This window comes from Chelonia mydas, chromosome 16 (assembly GCF_015237465.2).
Source record: "Chelonia mydas isolate rCheMyd1 chromosome 16, rCheMyd1.pri.v2, whole genome shotgun sequence".
In the NCBI taxonomy this organism is placed as follows: domain Eukaryota; kingdom Metazoa; phylum Chordata; order Testudines; family Cheloniidae; genus Chelonia; species Chelonia mydas.
Genome location: NC_057857.1, coordinates 7278899 through 7298603, shown reverse-complemented (window position 1 = coordinate 7298603; position 19705 = coordinate 7278899). Strand labels below are relative to the sequence as shown.

The 19705-nt window shown below is 46.3% G+C and overlaps 1 protein-coding gene across 14 annotated transcripts in view; it reads right to left on the bottom strand.

Annotated features, from left to right (window-relative positions):
• CACNA1B (calcium voltage-gated channel subunit alpha1 B) overlaps positions 1-19705 on the bottom strand; it is a 466872-nt gene that overhangs the window by 17106 nt on the left and 430061 nt on the right. For 11 of the 14 annotated variants that reach the window (XM_043530418.1, XM_043530423.1, XM_043530432.1 and 8 more), the window contains 5 exons: positions 9700-9808; positions 6814-6921; positions 5324-5481; positions 2435-2562; positions 1193-1331 (listed from right to left, as the gene is read on the bottom strand). In XM_043530418.1, coding sequence (XP_043386353.1) covers positions 1193-1331; positions 2435-2562; positions 5324-5481; positions 6814-6921; positions 9700-9808 — 642 coding nt within the window. The remainder of the gene's footprint in view (positions 1-1192; positions 1332-2434; positions 2563-5323; positions 5482-6813; positions 6922-9699; positions 9809-19705) is intronic. The other 3 variants (XM_043530424.1, XM_037879845.2, XM_043530428.1) reach the window with 1 other exon arrangement.

The window sequence follows — 19705 nt, the reverse complement described above, 5'->3', positions numbered from 1 at the left end:
AGGTCAGTCTCCACGCCACACGCAGTCCATAAGGGAGCCAAGTAGTGTCAAATATGGTGGTGCTTTTTATAGTATTCCCTGTCAATACTCTAGGAACTGCACTAAAGACCCCAAACCTCAGATAGGTCACTGAAGAGCCATCCAATGGTAAACACTCACAGTAGCTATTGACCTGGGCTGGATTCGAATAGGTGACCTACAGTTAAAAGACTCCGTAAGCCCATAACACTAGTCCCTCAATCCTCCTGTGTGTGTTTGGGTTCTGATTTCCTCCTCTTGGCTCGTTTCCGCTGCTCCGGTTTATCCAGTTCTGAGACATTTTGCTGTGAAAATGACACTCACTAGAAGGAAAAGTCAAAGCCCACTCCTCATCCCCCTCCGCCCTGCCTCACTTAACACCTACTGTCCAGCCGTGTTCACCTTTGATCATGTATCGATGATGCCAAACTAATCCCAAATTCTCTTTTCTTCCCCTGCCTGTCACCTGAGCACCAATTCCAAGCAGCTCTAACAGCCAATGAGATCCAGGTCTGGACATTTTCTACGGATGTGTTGTCAGCTGAAGCCCCAATGGGGACTCAGAGACGGGCAGCACTGGAAATGGAAGGCCCACGAAGCAAGATATAGGATTGGATACACTAAGCCAAAGCCACCACAGCCAATCCCAACATTGCCTCTGCAAGAGACACAAATGTGAAGGCCTTCTTCAACCACGTTTCCTGTCCACCAGTAACAGTGATCTGTCTAGGGACCTGCACAGCTAGTACCTGAGCGCTTCACAATCACCAATGGATTTTAGCCACACACCTCTGTATAGCAAGGGACAGATGGGGAAGCCGGGCACAGTGACTTGCTCAAGGTCACACAGCAAAGTTTGTGGCTGAGCTGGGAATTGGACCGAAGTCTCCTATCTCCCAGTCCAGCCGCCCAGCCACAAGACCGTTCTTCCTCCCCCATGCTCCCATTTGGAGTAAGCCTGAGTCTGCCACACACCCAAGAGGGGCATCTGCCAAAGAAAATGTTACAAAGACATTAATGGGTCAGATTCAGTTCTCAGTTACATCCCAGCAAGTCTTTTGCAACGAACAGAGCAATATTTGGCCCAAAACATGAATGTGGAGCTATTAGGCTGTCAAAAGGAGTAACTCGCTTGACACCTACGGAGACCTATTACATTCCGCTCTATCTTCACCTGTTTGCTTGTCCGTTCAATGGGAATTTCTTCCGAGTGGCCTCGTTCAAAAGCTGGTGTCCTGGTTTCGTAAAACACATCCTGAGTGCGCTGAGTCCCCCACGAAACAGACTCCTTGATCCCGCTCTCTGGGGCTGGCCTGATGCAAGGTGAAGAGAAAAGGTGAACTGCTGTGCTAGGCGTTTTGCAGTTGGATTTATTTAAAGCGCTCTGGAGCAGTCTGAGGGGCTACTTCTCAAGTCATGTGAGGGAAAAAAAGCTGGGTGGGGGAGCGGCTGGTGAAGCTAGTAAACTACAGGGCTCTTGAGCTTTGACTGACAGATAATTTCCTCATTCACCCTGAGGATCTCAGGAAGACCATGGAAACAAAACCAATCTACTTAAAAGGGAAAACAGCAACCTGTTTTCAGGGCCTTAGGAAATTACTTCTGGGACTGACGCAATAGACCAAACTTTTCTTGGAGATCACATGTTACTAAACAGGTGTATTTTCCACAAAAGAATGGACGAATGCTAGACTGTCACTAGTAAACACACACAAAAATACTCAGCAAATACACATACTTATGTAAAACATGGAGAAGTTACATTAACATGGCCAGCTAGGCTAAGAATCTTAAGTGTTATTGGTCAAATTCCTCTGTGGTGTAACGCAAATGAAGTCAGCAAAGCTGTATCAGGGATAAATTTACCCCTAGGTTTTTACAGTTACAGGTTTATCAACCAGTCGGGGAAAATATGGTGGTATTAATGTATTTACATCTCAGAGGTCTATTGTTGAAAGTCAGTGGCACGAGTGACCCACACAAATCTAACACACAAGGAGGGCAGGAAGTAGGGAGGGCACTGGGGACAATTGTGGCAAAAAGGGTTTTGCATGCATATTGTGCAGAGATTGTATTGTCTGGCTACAGGAAACGAGGGCCAGATTCTGCCCTTCTCAGTACCATGCATGGAAACTCCCACTGACATTAAGTCCTGTCATATCTTGGGGGCATTTTTTGACTCCAAGACTCTTTAGAATCAATGAACGGCAATCAAGACTCTTTAGAATCAATGGGCAATTTTTGCAATATTCCAAGCTCCCGGAGCCCGAAAACACAAACTAGCAATGGTGGGAAGTTATGAAATGCAGACTGCATAAGGGGGCTGGCTCAAATACAGAGAAATCAGAGAATTACGGAGAAATCGTGGGGGCCACTGCAGTCTAAGGTAATTGTGGGAAGCCGGGGGACTACTCACAATGTGCCCCCATTGTTGAGCGAGGTGCAACTTTTCTGGCGGAGGAATGCTTTAGCGTGGTTGAACACCAGAGGCTGGGTTTGCTCCAGGGTTGCTTTCAAGGGGTGGAACAACGACACTGGTCCAGTCTGCAATGCATAAAGAGAGGGCATCAATGAGAAAGCTACAGCTGCTTGGAGACTGTGGGGTGTGGTCTTTCCTAGTCACGTTCTTAATGGTGTCCACATTATCGAAGCCCTGTTCCAAGATCGCAACCAGCACTAATTGCCCCCTTCACTGGCATTCTCTGTGTATAGGCCACATGCTGAGAGGGCCCCATGGACCTTAAAAGAGGTCCCTATATATCAGGGATGAGGCACGTTGCTGGGAAAGTATAAAGGAAGCATGCATTGCCACTGTCCTTGCTGTACACATTCTGTGGGCAAACAGAAGCATATCAGCCTCCGGGGATGTCAATCTGGCACCTTGTTCCGGCACTAAATTCACATTTTAAAAATGGTTTCTTTCGCTCTTTCCGGTTCGTTTCCATAGCACAGTAGCCAAGCCTTTTATAGTTCACAAGACAGACTATTTGGGAGGAATGGTTTTAGCTACACATCAATTTTCAGATCAAACAGAATAAAATTATATGGTTTTGAGTCAACCTCAAAAGGTCCCACAGCTTAAAGGGTCAGGTGCTAACTCAGATCTCAGTCTGTGATGCCGAGTCTCATACTGAAATACCCTCACGCTGCCTTCATAGAGATGTCTCTCTATTGATAGATGCATGCTGTAAATTGCATGTGTACTCAGCTGCTATAACATCACCCTGAAGTCTACTAGGTGCTTGTTATTTCAGGAATTCCCAAGGTTTCAATCCCAAGGCCGTGTTTCTGATTTAGGGCTTCATGGTACCAATGAAATTCACCCATCATCCTGGCTTGGCGTTAACTGAGTGACCCTGTGACCATATTATATGCTTTATAGATGAAATCCTGGCCCATTTAAAGTCAGTGGGAGTTTTGCCACTGATTTCAGTATGGCCAAGATTTTATCCTATGACCTTAAGATGTGAACATGGACAAAGCATGGGGATCATTCTTTCAGATCTTATTCAGTCACAAGGCCTTTTGAAGTCAATGGGAGCTGGGTTTAAATTCTGAGTAAGAACCACAGGATTTAGCCCAATAACAAAATGCTGTGCTTGTGAGCTGTGGAACGATTATTGAGCAAAAGTAAGTGTGATAAACAGGGACAGATGAACTAGCTTGGCTACAATAAGAATCAATCCAAACCTTGGCCCCAAACTCAAGCCAAATCTTTCTCACTGTTTGCATAAAGTTTTCACTCGTTTGTCATTGTTGACTGTTGACACCTGACCTGATCTTGGAGGGACTACAGTTTTGGGTAAAATATACCTTATCTGTAAAGCATGCTTATAGACATAATAATGGAAGTTACTGAAGCTGCAACAGCAAGTAGAAAAACCAAAATACATGTATTAAAAATAGACTTGGCGATAGGTCTTAAGCATTAAGTGCTTAGAGTCAGGCCTAGTACAGGGTGGCATGCTCAAGGCTGAAATCTAATGTCTAATGGATTCCAAGCGCGCGCTCCCTAGGGCAGGGACACTCTCTTTGTTCGGTGTTTGTGCAGTGCCTATTGGCAGTTAGCATAAATATTATCTACTTGACCAAAGGTTATGAAATATGTGCTTGACTTAGGGTTAAATACAGCAATCTGTATCTTGTGATAGGTTAGCCGTGTAGCTAGGGTAAACCACAAATGAAGAGATGGCCACATCTTCGGGGCTTTTTACAATAAAAGGTAACTGCATTGATGTACCGAAACTATCGGGAAAGGGACTCACAGCAACTGTTGGAAATGTAATTATGGTCAACTGGAATATCACATATGGACAATCCCAACCCTAAAACTGATCTCTCAGTATATCAAATATGAGTAGGGGGCTGAGACTTAATTAGATATGGTCCCAGATGTATGTGGGTGGAATGGAAAAAGGTGCATAAAAGATTGTCAGTCCCATTCCTAGCTGGCTCACCAGGATGATGACACGGGCAACTAAGCAGGAAGCCTAGACCAGCACCTTCTTCTTGTGGTAAGTGTCACAGCGAGCAGCACTGATTTTTCTCCTGTCTTTACTGTAATCAGTTTCCATGATGTTGTAAGTGTGTCAATCACCACAAATCTGCATGATCTGGGAAATGTTGTTATCTTTATTGTGCTTTCTTTCCTTCGTCTAGAATTTCAGTGACACTTGCCAGTATTACCTAAAACATCATCAAGTCTCTGTCTGTGTGTCCCACACTCAACCGCAGGATCTGTACAGCCATCTGGGGGAAGACCTGGCGGCAGCAACAAGTGCAGTCTCACACTCTCAAAATTTACCAGGCTACATGCGCCTCGGCCCTCTCAGTTCCGGCCAGGGTAGGAAGTGGAAGTGCCCAAGCTCCATGGGTGGAGATATTTTCAAGGAGTAAAATTTTCAGCAGTGCCTAAGTTCCATTTTTCAAAAGTGGCAGCACTTGGGAGCCTAAATCTCACGGACTTTCAATGGGTCTTGGGTTCCCAAGGGCCTAAGCATGTTTTAATGCTTTTGAAAAGATTACTCCTACTCACTTAAAGAGCCTAAATCTTATTGTCATTTAATGAGACATAAACTCCTAAATCACTTAGGTGCTTTTGGAAATTTTACCCAAGCTATTTCCAGCTCCGCTGAAATTAGGAAGGGTTAGAAACTAAATGAGATTTTTCATTTCCAAGATGCGCTGAAAATGCAAAAAGGCTTGGAGAAGCATCCCAAATTTCAGGTGCTGGATGGAATGGGACCTCTAGACTTTATGGGGTTTGCTCATTGCTAGTATAAATGATCGTGAGATGCCCATGCACCTTGGTGGGAGTGAGAAGAGGGAACAGCGTCTTGCTGCTGGGTACCTGGCAAAGACCTCCAGGTGGCTGGTGCACTTGTTCCCTGCTGTTTTTATTCTGCTTGTAGAAGTCGAATATCATGAGAGCGGCATAGACCTTCCCCACAGTCATTTCGTCAGCTGGATTAGGAAACGGGAGGTGAAAAGCAGAAAGGAGAGTCAGATGGAGAGGGGGAAAGAAGGAACGGGTGTCAGAAATGGAGGGAAAGGGAAGAAATTATTTAAATGGGGGAAATGTCCAATGGACAAGACACATAGGACATCACATTAGAAGTGAAGAAGGAGGAGGAGAAAGAGAGAAAAGAGGGAAAGAAATGGTTAGAACAGACATCTTCAGCTTAGCAATTTTCCTTTTCCTTCATTCTGTCCCTGACCATTGTTGCCACAGCACCCGCTTTTGAAGCCACCCACACCCTAGCTTTGCTCTCTGTTGAAAATATTTAGGGATATGTTACAGGAAGGGTGCCCTAGGCAAGTAAACCTGTATGCTGGTGTAAGAATGGGAGACAGAAAAGAACATTTAAATTAATACCAGATCTGCAGCCAGCATTTTTATCATCAGAAAGGCCTTATTTTTCTTTCATTATATTATCATCAACAGGGGAATAATGGGCTAATATACATTTAAATTGTATTTCATTTTTCCAGATGGCTTTTTTGTTTGTTTTTGTTTTACAGTTCTATCACTGACCTCTCCCTGTCGTGCAGCTTAGCACCATACCTTTCTCAGTTAAGGCTGCCCTGATTGGACGGGGCTGTTTCTCGTTAATCAGCAAGCCAGGGGATTCAGAGCCCTTACTTTTGCCAATCAAGAGAATTTCAAACTTTCCATTTTCTCAACATACTCCCACAGGCCATCCTTAGGGGAGATTAAGCCTTTAGTACCAACCCCCTCTTCCTATTACATGGGCTCTTTGCAGCCTTTAACATCCTTCTCTTCACCTTTTTTGAATGCAGACAGAACCCAGATGGTAGAAACTGCTCCCCTGACCTGCAGGAGCCAGACTGGAAGGAGATAAAACTACAGGAAGCAAGACTGCTGCATGACAAAGAAATCTCTCTTGAAGAGGCTGGACAAAGCATTGCTTTCTTCTGGCCTCTATGTATTATCTTTGTCCACAATGCAAATAATCTACTGGCTCAGGCAAGAGGCACTAGGACATAAAGTTTTGAGACCCATGCCTGGGAGTGACCTTGGGATTCTTACGACTGAGGGATTGGAACGCTCACAGTCCCGTGTCCCTGAGGTGACATCTGAAGGAAACGCCAGGCAGAGGATGAAATGGGCTTCTGTACTATGTCAGCTAGACTGCAGTGCACACCTAGGGTTGGCTCTGGGCACCATCCACGAGAGGGGAAGAACCTGGATTTCTGTGGCTGCCTGGAATGGGTTTTTGAGTTCATGTCTCTGCATTGCTTCTAAGGGGAAGAGGATCCTTAGTTAGCACTTACGTTTATGGGGCGGCACCAACAAGTCCAATGTCTTCTGAGACAGATTGGGCCAAACCAGAGAGATCTCTTTCCTCAGCTCAGCATCACACTGGTGCTGCTTCACACCCGCTGGGCAGGGGGCAAAAAAGACAAATGAAGCTGAGAGCAAACGACTATACATCGCACACGTACTTTCCTCATTTGTACCTCAAATGAACGAGCAAGCTACCATGTGAACAGATCCTGTCTTTTCCAAATCCATTCCCCCTGCCTTCCTCCCAGAATACCGAGTCAGGATCAGCTTCACCACTGATATTAACGGCGGTGCTAGCCCTCCCCACTATAAACCAGTGTGTGAGTTCTGGAACGGACTCAGTCTGACCTGTACAATATTTCAGGGACCAGTTTGATCTGGTTGCACTGCCACTGTTACCCTGTAACCTGAACAATGTCCTTCTCTTTTAGACTTGTCACATCATTAGCTGCTTCTGAGGGACACAATGAAGCCACAGCAGAAAACAATCTGACTATGAAATAACAGTGGGCTTAAGCTATTACATAAACACTCCCCCCCACGCGCTTCCCTCCCGCCCCTCACCAGGGTGGGTGTGGTGGGGCAGCACACACACAAAAAATTAAAAGACAATTATATAACATCATCATCAAATAGATGCTATAAAACCAAACACAAGGATAGCGAGACCGTTAAAAAGGCCAAAGTGGGTTCTCGACATGCGGGCTGAGAATGATTCAAGTATTTATGAGATTACAGGCTGGTTCCCAAGTAGCTAAATTACACAGAATGAGGCTGGTAGTTTCTCTCTATGACTGAGATGGATTTTTTACGAGAAAAGCAAAGGGAGGAGACTATTATCGCTCTTATAGCATTTGCTATTCCAACAGTGCTTGGAGCATGCCACCTGTCACAGTGTTTGTCCTACCAGCCACTCTCAACTACATTTGGCAGGGGAAACCTAAAAATCCAAACCAACCAGGTAATAATAGGTAAGGCCAAATCCAGAACCTCAAATCCATGCCCCTGACTACCTGTACCCCCTCAAATCCCCTTCTGTGGAAAGTGTCCTATTTGTTGGTTCCTGTTTGCATAGGGCCAAAGATCTTGCAGACAGTCACCCTCAATGAAATGACTTGGCCTGACAGATCAGCAGTGAAATGTAAGAAAATGACACAGGCTCTTAGGGCTCAACTGTCCCCTTCACACGCAGGCTTATTAATGTGAAGGAGGGTCCTGGCCCCTAAGAAATGAGACAGTCCTTAACACTTGCTTTAAAGTTACATGGTCAGATACTCTGCTGGTGTCAGTCAGCCTAGATCCATTTGACCATAATATTTTGTCCCCTACAGCAGAGGTCTCCAAACTGTGGGGCGTGTCCCCCTAGGCACAGAGAATGTTCAGGGGAGCATGGGTGAGGCCCAGACCAGCCCCCACAGGTGGCGGGGACGGGGAGAGAGCACCACCCAGCTCTGCTCCTGGCCCCAGCCCTGGCTGCTGGCCGCAGCTGCCAGCCCCATTCCTGGGGTCCCAGCTGCTGGCCTCAGCCCTCAGCCAAGGCTCCGCTCCCAGCCCTGCCCCCGCCTCTGGAGGCGTGTGTTGCGGACAGGAGTAAGGCAGGTGCAAGGTAAAAAGATTGGGGACCACTGCCCTAGAGCAATTTCCACCCCAAGATCTCAAAGTGCATTCATGAGCTAAAGCATCCAGCCCTACTATGAGCTAAGTAAGTATCACAAAGAGGTGAAGATGTAGAGCCTCACAGGTATTTAAGGCTCTTCACTCCCATTGATTTCAATAGGAGTTAGGTGCCTAAATACCTTTGGGCAAGTCATGTAGGCCGAGATCCTCAGTCTCATTCAGGTAGCCAAGAACAGAACCCACCTCGCCTGACTCCCAGCCCTGCATCTTAACCACAGGGACATGTTTTGTCCTCGCTTTAGGTTTGACATTATACATGACCATAAAAGAGCTCTGGCCACTTCCACTCTGGCTCTGGCTCCAGCGGAAGCCACAGCTTCGAAGGCGGATTAAACAAGCTAATAATCCAAGGTAGAGTTTGATAGATTTTATTATATTGTATTGTTTAATTGGGAAGCCATGTATCTGCCTGATTAAGCATTTACATAATTGAATTTTATCTCCGAGCATAATATAGGTCAGAGTTGCAGACTTGTGGCTTCCACTATCAGCAGACAGGATCATTAGCAGGAAGAGGTTTTTCTTCCTACTGGCCTGGCTAAGGCAATAAAACCTAAGGAGTCAGGGTTGTTTTTTTAAAAAAAAATCACAATGCTTGGTGCTTGCCTGGGGCTTTTCATCTCAAAGCCATTTACTCAGGTGAACAAGTCATGTTCTCCGTTTACAAAGCCGTACAGAGCGGTGAAGTGACTTGTCGAGGACATGCACTGAGGGTGGTGCAATTCCCAGCTCGCACAGAGAAACGCGCGAGCTCTGCTCCAGCGAGCAGGCTGAAATCAGCAGGGGAGCGGCAGCTGCATGGGTGGTGGCTCGGGCTAGCGCTGCACAGTCACACCCACCCATCTGGGTGCGTTCTCGGGCAGCTCGCCCCAGCTGCCGGCCGTGCTGCTGCAGCCGTGCACATTTACATCAACGCGGGCTGAGAATTACACCTCCCAGCTGCTGTGTAGACGTACCCTGAGTCAGAGCAGAGCTGGGGTCTCCCAGTCCAAAATCCATCAGTCTACCTTCCCTTTTAGGAGGTGGAGGTAATTGGCTAGAGGATCCTCCCACTTCCTCTATGGAACTCCTCCTTCATCACGTCCCCTTCCTTTGGCTTAGCAGGCTGGCCCTCTCGGCACAATAACCTTGCTGCAAGCTAGCTTCTGAACTCACGCTCACGTTCGCGCACGTCTCCCTCTCATCTCCCCTCTCACCTGACGCGAGTTTGATTTCTAGAGCGGTCCGGATCAAGGCCATCAGCGTGGAAGTGAAGTGGACCGTTAAGTCCGGGTCTGAGATCGGCATGTTCATCCGCACCAGGCGCTGAGGAATGAAGCAGAGTTGCCATCAGTGCCAGCTGGCGCTGTCCCTCCCCCACCCTCCGCGCTGCCCCTTCTAGGGTGATCAGCCACCCCCCTGATTCTTACAAGAGCAAAATCACCAGTATGTGCAATTCGGAAACGCTCGCCGTTCACGTGCTGGGAGACGCAGCCTTGCCTCTGGGGAGGGTGGCTTCTTTTCTGGAAGGCTGCGGAACCAGAGGGCTCACCGCAAAGTTCTGAGACTGGGATTTGCCAGCATTCATGCTGCCCTCAGAGGAGTATATTTTGTCTCGAGCTGGATCAATTTGATCTCCCTGGGCAACATCTACCTATCATCCTACCCTAATCTCCCGCCAGGTGTCCTGGTTCGGGCAACAGAAGCACCGCAGCAGCCGAGCCCTTCCCGCAGCTACTGATGCTTCAACCAAACCAGTCCCACCCTTGTTGTGTATGTCTAAGGAAAGTCACTCGGCCAGGGTCCCCGCTGGCCAGGCAAGAGGCATAGCTCTCCTCTCCTCCCTGGTGACATGGCACATTAAGGAGAACACTCTACAGCTGACTCCAGCCACACGCCTCCCACTGGGTGTTACCCGTTCCACGCAGCTGCTTCCCACAGTGAGGCTGTAGCACAGAGACAAAGAGGCACAGGCAGGAGCTGGCAGCCTCAAGTCGGTCTGAAGGGTGAGCAGGTCGACACTGCAAGGGCAATTCCCTTGTGGGGTCAGTGAGTGCAACGTCACTGCAGTGAGACTAGCTGGGAGACACGGAGCGCCCTGAACATGCACACAGTCACGCTGCTGTCTCGCCCCACGTGCTCTGCCGACAGGAAAGAGCTCTCCCGACGGCATAATGGAACTACCCCAAACGAGTGGTGGTAGCCATGTCTGCAGGAGACCATCTCCCATCTGACATAGCGCTGTCCTCACTGGTGCTTCTGTCGGTGTCACTTATGTCACTCAGGGGGGTGTTTTTCCACATCCCTGAGCGACGGAAGTTATACCAACAAAAGCGCCAGTGTAGACATGGCCGCAGGCTCCTAAGTCACTCAGGTGCTTTTGAAAGTGTTACCCAGAGACTTTTATCAGAGACTCCAAAGCTGGGATTCGGATTCTGTAGGGGTCTTTATGCTCTGTCCTCGGCTCTAATCATTAAACTGCTCTTTGTAGAAAAGGGCAGGACTCTTACGTTAATATTTCATCCTCCTTTTCCACCATCAGGGGAAAAAACAGTTTGGACTCTTTGGGGGGGAAATCTCAGAAATTTTATTTCCCAGTGGTATAAACTGAACATTGGTTTAGGAGTCGCATCAAACGCAACCACAGAGAGGCTGGAACTGAGGTAAAAATGGCTGAGCCTGATTGCCCTGTTCACTTCTAGGAGTGCAAACGAGGGTATGTTTACACCACAGCCAGTAGCGGGCATCCCAGCTCGGGTAGAGAGCCGGGCACTCTCTCTGCTCGTGCTGGCACACTAACACCAGCAGCGGGGCGGCCGCTCAGGCTAGCTGCCCAGCTACGTACTCAGGGCGTCGGGTGAGACCGTACTCAGGGCAGCTAGTCCAAGCTGCCACCGGGGCCACACTACTGCTTTTAGACGATTTTAGTCTGACTGTCTGCCGGTGCGAGGAAGCACCCAGGCAGCTGCTGTGTACGGGTAACCTAGGAGTAACTCCTGTGGCGTCAATGGAAGTGTACCACCATAAAGCGTAACGGGAGAAATCCAGCCTGTCCTGTTTAAACAACACTGGTTGCTTAAGGAAACTGGAGTGTTAACCTGTGCGTGTGTTTGCATCTGATCCAGAACGAAAAACTCCTCTCATTAGCTTCATCAGCCCTCAACCTCGAACCCTCCCAGCTACTTGTGTGGCAAGGGGCTACACACACAGTGCCAGCTGCCACACAGGAGTGGGGGAAGAGCTGTTACAGATAAAATAAATACTCGATCGCTCAGAGACACTGGCCAGCACTCAGAAGGGCAGGGATAGGCGTGTTAGGACTTTAAACACTATTCTGAGCCCTGCTGACATAAAGTGGGGCTGGGGCACCCTTTTGGCACATTATCTTTGTCTATGGTGAACAAGCACTGGAAAGAGCTGAGACCCCCACATTCATTTTACATGTTAGGCTCTGATCCCAAGTCTACTGGGGCGAAAGGCTTGTGCAGCAACCCACTCTGCCCCCTACAGGTCTACTCTAGTAATCAATGAGCTAAGCGAAACCATCACAACCTAACAGAACCCCCTTTAAAACAAGGACAAGGGGTTCTCCTCAGTGTATTGACATGAGGGATAACGAAATCAAAGCTGAGAGTTTCCTCCCTTTGTAATTCAAAGGCAATATCAAATGCTGGCAAAGCTCCACAAATTTTGTCTGTTCAATTGTGTAAAACCGAATAGCGCCTTGGTTGGAATATCCTCCTTCAGCACGCCAAAGGTTAGCGCAAACGTAGTGTGTTCAGTGCAATCCGGTGGTTAACTTACTGAAAGAGTCCCACTGAATCCTACTTCAGTGAGAGAGAGAGAGAGAGTTAAGAGATGGAGAGAGAAAGAAGATGCATGGAAATGAAGACCAAGCAGGTGAGAAATAATTCCTCCGAGGAGAGCTCCATCCTCCTGAGAACTGGGACTGCAAAACCTGGGTCTCCCCATAGACCTAGCAGAGTTGACTCCCAAGAGGAGGTGTGCTCGTGCACAGAGGGCAAAATGTAGCCCACACTGTGAACTGACATGTCTCTGCTGTACGGAGGCCCTTCCTCGCAAATTTCAGTCAGTGCTGATGGGATTTTAGAGGTGACCTCTCAAAGGGCACACACAAACAGACGTGTGGTACAGCACGGATAACTGAGCAAACGGGCGTTCCCACGTACATGCAAACCGGTGTTCGCTGGGTGCAGTGCTAGAGGCCCACCTGGACATGTGGCCCTCCATATTTATTGTCCGTGCCCCATTGTAACTCCCATACTTCTCAAGAACAGGAGTGATGTGACTGGCTGCCTTGCCTTGCGGAGTCCTACATAGCCTTTACAGCCAGACAGGGCAAACTAACAGGATGACCTAATGCCAACCCCTCTAGAGTGACCCAGTGTGGGTTATTTCTGATTGGACATGTTATCAATACATGCCAGCCATGGCACCGAAAGTCAAGAATAACTTTTAGCCCTTGTACAGCATTTTTCATCTGAGGATCTCAAAGCACTTTACAGATATTCATTTGGAACTAAAATCTGGCTGTTAACGTCAGAGGCGGTGTAGGGAGTCCAGCAGACTCAACCAGGCTCCCTCCTGGGGGAAGCACAAACTGCAGCGGTAGCTCCAGCACCACTGCACAGTGTGCCACAATCTTGGCCCTCCCCACCCAGCCAGGAGAGAGGATGGACAAGACCAGGGCCTTCTGTCTGTCAGCCATCCAGCTCCTCCAGCTGATAGCAAGGATCAGTGTGCGCGCCCTCCAGTGGGACTGTAGTTAGCCACCGGGCAAGGAAAGTCTCTTTGCACTCCCTGCAATGCCTTGCTGAGCATGCGCATTCCGACCATAAGCCTCACTACTCCTGTCCGAGGCAGGTTATTATTGTTCCCATAAGGCAGAGAAGTGAAGGGACTTCCCCAAGATCACAAAGAGAGTCAACAGCAGAGCCGGGAACAGAAGTCAAAGAGTCCTGACTCCAAATCCCCTTCTCGAATGACTCCTTCCCAAAGAGCAGAAGACAGGATAGCAACCTGTAATGCACATGAATGAAGCGCTCTCATCATCCCTCTATAGCAAGATTTGGGTTTGTTTATTGCAATGGTTTTAAATCATCTACTTAGAGCAGCCACCTCTTTCTGAATGCATCCCTGGAGAAAAGGGAGAGGAAAAATCAGACCCTTTCTATGGTTGATTCCCCTTATTTGGGGGCTACCCACTGTCATGCTGAATAAGCACTCAGGGGTCAGGTTTGTTAGGAGAGACGCCCAGGCCTTTCACTAACTCCACCAGCACCCATCTCAGCATGAGTCTGCTCAGGCTCCTAGAAACATATAGTTCACACTGGACAAGCTGATTCATATTGTCTTATCTTGCAACATAAACAACAAATATCTCTTTAAAGTAACATTTTTCTCCAGTTACAGCACCTCGCAGTTCTTAATATGTACCACATATTTATTTTTTTCTTCCTCCCATTTAAAAGCCTCATCTACCTGCAATGATGCTAGGCCCTGCCACGCAGAAATCACAGAATTGTAGGACGGGAAGGGACCTCGAGGGGTCATCTAGTCCAGTCCCCTGCACTCATGGCAGGACTAAGTATCATCCCTGGTAGGTGTTTGTCTAATCTGCTCTTAAAAACCTCCAATGATGAAGATTTCAGAACCTCCCTAGGCAATTTATTCCAGTGCTTAACCACCCAGTCAGTTAGGAAGTTTTACCTAATGTCCAACCTAAACCGCCCTTGCTGCAATTTAAGCCCATTGCTTCTTGTCCTATCCTCAGAGGTTAAGGAGAACACTTTTTCTCCCTCCTCCTTGTAACAAATTTTTATGTACTTGAAAACTGTTATCATGTCCCCCCCCCTCAGTCTTCTCTTCTCCAGACTAAACAAACCCAATTTTTTCAATCTTCTCTCACAGGTCATGTTTTCTAGACTCGAAATAATTTTTGTTGTTCTTCACTGGACTTTCTCCAAATTGTCCACATCTTTCCTGAAAAGTGGCGCTCAGAACTGGACACAATACTCCAGCTGAGGCCTAATCAGCATGGAGTAGAGCAGAAGAATTACTTCTCGCGTCTTGCTGACAACACTCCTGCTAATACATCCCTAACACATGCCATTGCTTACACTTTAGGGGCCTGATTTTCAAAGGTGCTGAGTGTCCAAAACTCCCACTGGAGTCCATGAGAGCTGTGTATGCTCAACACTTCTGAAAACCATGTAATCAGCACTTCCCCCTAAAACCCCCACGCTGAGAAAAATATCAAAATGTTGCTTAAAGTTTCTGAGACGGTTCCTACACTTGCACACCTTATCTTATCTGATACCTTCCACAGTGGCCGGAAGTAGGTTCACATTACACAGACCGAACTAACCCTCTCCACTCCTCTCTGGCACAACAAGGGAACCTTACATCACTGTAACCCTGTGAAAGCTAACGAGCATGCTTCGTGAGAGAGGGGGCAGCATTATCTAGCCCCTCTGCTCTTCATGCCCCACTCAAAACCAAAAAAATCCCCACTTTATTTCAGAACTGCCGTCCTCACTCTGTGACCCACTGAGCCTTGGCACTGCCTGCTGCTTTGAAGTGTGATTCAAAAATTTGCCATAAGGAACTGGAGGGAGGAGGGGAAGGGTCTGATTTGCAGCATTTTTCCATTACTCCAGATTTCAAAGGAAAACATACGAGCGTGTTGATACAGATGTTAAGGGATCACAATGCTCCGAGACTCCAGTAAGGAGTTCACTCCACTCCAGGATCAACGTGGGACTGCCTGCCACAAATGAAAAGTGTGGTTAGCTACACTAATTAAATGGGGGAAGAAGACTACCTTGGACGAAGAGAAAAGCCACACTAGATCTCGGTGCCTGGCAGAAATAGATTTCTCTGCTCCTTTTGCCATTCCCCTTCCTACACTTCATTCCTCAAATGGAGTTTGAAGAGAAGTATCAGGTAGGAGATGGAGATCTAGTTCCTGATTTCCTAACCTGTGCCAGACAAACCTCCTCAATCCCCAGATCTTAATTAGGCAGTTTCAGAGTCACTCTCCCTTCTCAACATGAGCAGAACAGAGGCTAACAAGAGGAACCTAACTAATGTATCAGAAGATCTTGTTAATGTTTCTGCAGTGAAAGGCCTCAGGGGCTGGGGCTGTGATATTCTCTCTAGAGCATCCTAATTAACTCTAAAAAAAGAAAAGGAGTATTTGTGGCACCTTAGAGACTAACAAATTTATTTGAGCATAAGCTTTCGTGAGCTACAGCTCACATCCGATGAAGTGAGCTGTAGCTCATGAAAGCTTATGCTCAAATAAATTTGTTAGTCTCTAAGGTGCCACAAGTCCTCCTGTTCTTTTTGTGGATACAGACTAACACGGCTGCTACTCTGAAACCTAATTAACTCTCTACATCACAGAAGGGGGAGCAACCAGATAACAAGATAACAGCCAATTACAGACTAGAGCATGGGCTACATTTGTAGCATTTCTTGCTCCAGGAGATGAGCAAGTCAGACATTCCTCAGCTATTAACAGGGGTTGTAACTAGAGCTGGGCAACTAACTAACTAACTAAATGTGCACAGACGTTCATTCAAGTAAAATACAGAACTGACCTTGCCTGAATTTGTGCCAATTTCATGTTTACTTTCAGCAAATAATCTCCTGAAAATCTTTTTCTTACAGGAATTCCAGTGGAGACAGAGAATTTTAAGCAGATATTAAAGAATGTTAGGGGCAAATCATCTCAGTGTAGAGGGCTACTATACAGCCTATACGTCTCAGGGCTTAAGTGAGATTTAAGTGGCACACAGGCTTCCTATAGACCCTCTGCACGGAAGTGAATTGTAAACATGAGTATGTGTATGGGGAATCTGACTCACTGTTGCACTCATCCAAATGTCAATGGAAAAAAAATACCATGTGCTCTGTGTATCCTATTAAAACTCGCTAACACCACTTAAATTTTGGATACTGAAAACTCACTTTGAACTACTCATGGGCAATTTATGGGACAAAAATCACTGAGGGAGGGGGGAATGCTTCCTAACAGTGAATACATTCAAAAGAATTGAGAACTGCTTCTGGACAGTCTGCTAGCAGAAAAAGCGTCTGAATTTGTTGAATAAATTATTTGCTATGAATAATTAACCCTGTTCTAGTTGTAATGTTATGCTCTGACTTATTTAATGCCCTGTCTTTTGACTGGCTAGTCATTGCATTTCCCCCGACAAACACTGCTCGGAGAAGGCAGAATGATCAGCTAGTTAGCACAGAGACCAGTTAAAGTCTGTGATTCGTTTAGAATCATTCACAGCCTAATCCAGACATTCAAATTCTGCTGGCCTCATTCTTGACACAAAGCTTGGGAAGGAAGAAAACAAAAACCAGTATGGGATAAAGTTACCACAATCACAGGACAATGATGGACCTAGGATGGCAAAGGAGAATATTTGCCGGGTGTCGCCAAAGCCAGTCTGGCCAGTTTGATATGGCCTAAGAAGTTCTAAAGTATAGCCCATGGGCACTACAATCTCGGTGTGCAAGGCTCAACCTTTGGGCCAACAGAGAGTTACTCAGAACAAGATGAAGCATTGCATGCTGGAATTTGTAGTCACCATGGGCTGCACCTGTGGTTCAAGATGGGCAAGGTAAGGGGATGCACCGTGTATTCTTGGCAAATTGTCAGTGTGACCCTCAGCAGGGCAACGTTTGGATATTCCTGGAATAAGCAAAACAGTTGATGTTACATTGAGGCTTGGCAGAATTCAATTTTTTTTAAAAAATAATTTCAAGGGATAATATTGATGAGTCAAAAAATTAAGGCTTTATAACCAGTAAACATCCTATGTCAAAATATATGAAGTAAATAGCCTTAAATCAAACTCCAATACGTTCTCAAGCATCACTTTGCTTACTTTGCCTGTCCGTACATTCCCACTATTACCTATGGAAATATTTTTTCCATCGGTTTGTGCGTACAGTGAAATCGACGTTGACCAATCAAAATCAAAATCTTTCCAAGCCTAATGGCTTTATGCTCAAGAGTCACGCCCCGACTCAAATCAAACTGAAACCCCTCCTCCAAATTCTAAATCATAGAATCATAGAATATCAGGGTTGGAAGGGACCTCAGGAGGTCATCTAGTCCAACCCCCTGCTCAAAGCAGGACCGATCCCCGACTAAATCATCCCAGCCAGGGCTTTGTCAAGCCTGACCTTAAAAACTTCTAGGGAAGGAGATTCCACCACCTCCCTAGGTAACGCATTCCAGTGTTTCACCACCCTCATAGTGAAAAAGTTTTTCCTAATATCCAACCTAAACCTCCCCCTCTGCAACTTGAGACCATTACTCCTTGTTCTGTCAATCACTATGGCACTTTGGCATCAGCTCAATAGCAATGCATTGCCAAGTACACAGAGGGTGTTGCGCTGGTTGGGTTTCCTTTCCCCAGTTTCTCTGCAGATACATCAGAAACTCTGGGATGTACAAAACCAGACCCATGCTGAAAATGCCGTTGTCAATAGCTGTTTACAATGACTGCAAACGCTTGGGCGCCAGTTCTGCCAGCTGACTAAGCATGCTGTTGGAATGCTCACTGTCTTGCCTTGAAAATTCATGAAGGACAGATTTTCAAGAGAGAGCACCACGAGCACCAAGATGCATGCAACCGTTGCAGCCACAAAATCTTTTAATGTATTCAGATAATGCACTGACCATTTTCCTATGCATTTTTTCCAGGCGTGCATGTACGTGTACATACACACAAGGGTGGGGTTATCCAGGATTATTTGTCTACAAACCTGCTAAAAACACCAATGTTTAGAAGCTTCCATGCTCCCCGTGTGCGTTATAAAAAGCAGGGAGACCCATAACTAGAGCCAGGCAAATAATGGATTTTTTCTCTGTTTGCTGGTAGTTTTAAAGAAATTGACCAAAAAAAAATTTTTTTTTTAATTTTCAGCAAATCTAAAAGTAAAAAAAAAAAAAAAAAGAAGAAGTTGTTTCTGGTCAAACTAAACATTCCATTCAACCTGAAACAAAATGTTTCCATTTTGTTAAAAATGAAACAATTCATTCAATCCAAATGAAATGTTTTCTTTCATTTTTGGACATTTGTAAAGGTTTTTGTATTTTTAATAAACAAACAAAATGTTGCTTTGAACCAAAAACATTTTGTTTCAAAAGTGTCATCATAGAACAATTTGATTATTTTGTAGTTTTGTTTTGTTCTTAACAAGAACACTTTGGCGAAACTGACGCGAGCTCACAAAACATGTCGGTGTCGCCAAATCTGCATCTTTTGCCAAAAAACTGGGACCAGCACTCTCCGTGGTTGCTGGCAAACTCACAAGGCCTGTACAGGACTACAATGAAGTCTCAGTAAACTCTGCTAAATGGACCAAAGGTTCTGATTTGAAACTCTGCAACCACTAGAACTTTAATCAATTGGAAGGAGCCAAAGTGCCACTTTCCCCAACCCCAGCCCCAGCCATGTGGAGGAAAGTGGCCTTCTTCTTTCGAACGCCCAGTGTCTCTTGGGATAAAGCTCTCCTGTCACCTGAGGAGTGTAAGAACAAGGAACTACAAGATTCCCATGCATGAATATCAAGGCAAGCAGCAAGCCACGTGCATAACAACTCTGCAGGGATTGGTCTTGCTAACCAAGGAGAACAGTTCACAAAGGAGGAACAAAATAAACAAATTAAAAAAAGAAAAGAAAAGAAATTTGACGGAAAGAAACAGTAGCCCCAAAGTCTGGAGAAAATAAACAAACGACAAACAACACTGAACTATCGAGAAGGCCAACAGATAGAGACAGGGACAAACCCATACAGGCTGCCCAGATCTTTGCAATCAAAGAGAGAGTCAAAGAGGGACAAAGAGGGAAAAAAACCTTTTGCCCAACAGAACAGAAAACAGACTTTTACTGACAGTGAGAGAACAGGAGAGGGCAGAGACAAAACATTGACTCCTTTCACTGGCTGTCTCTGAGCTACAGTTGCACAATTAGAGGGTGTCATTTGAATTGTTATTTACTTATTTTCTGGCTTCTTAGAAAGCAGATTTGTTTGTGATCTGAAACACGTGCGTGTAGCCGAGCGTGGATGGTTGCACTATGCCTCAAGTGGGGCCAACTGTCGGTCACACTGAGTTTTCCCATCAGTTACAAACAGATCGTGGTGAACAGCAATGGTAACCCCAGGTAGACA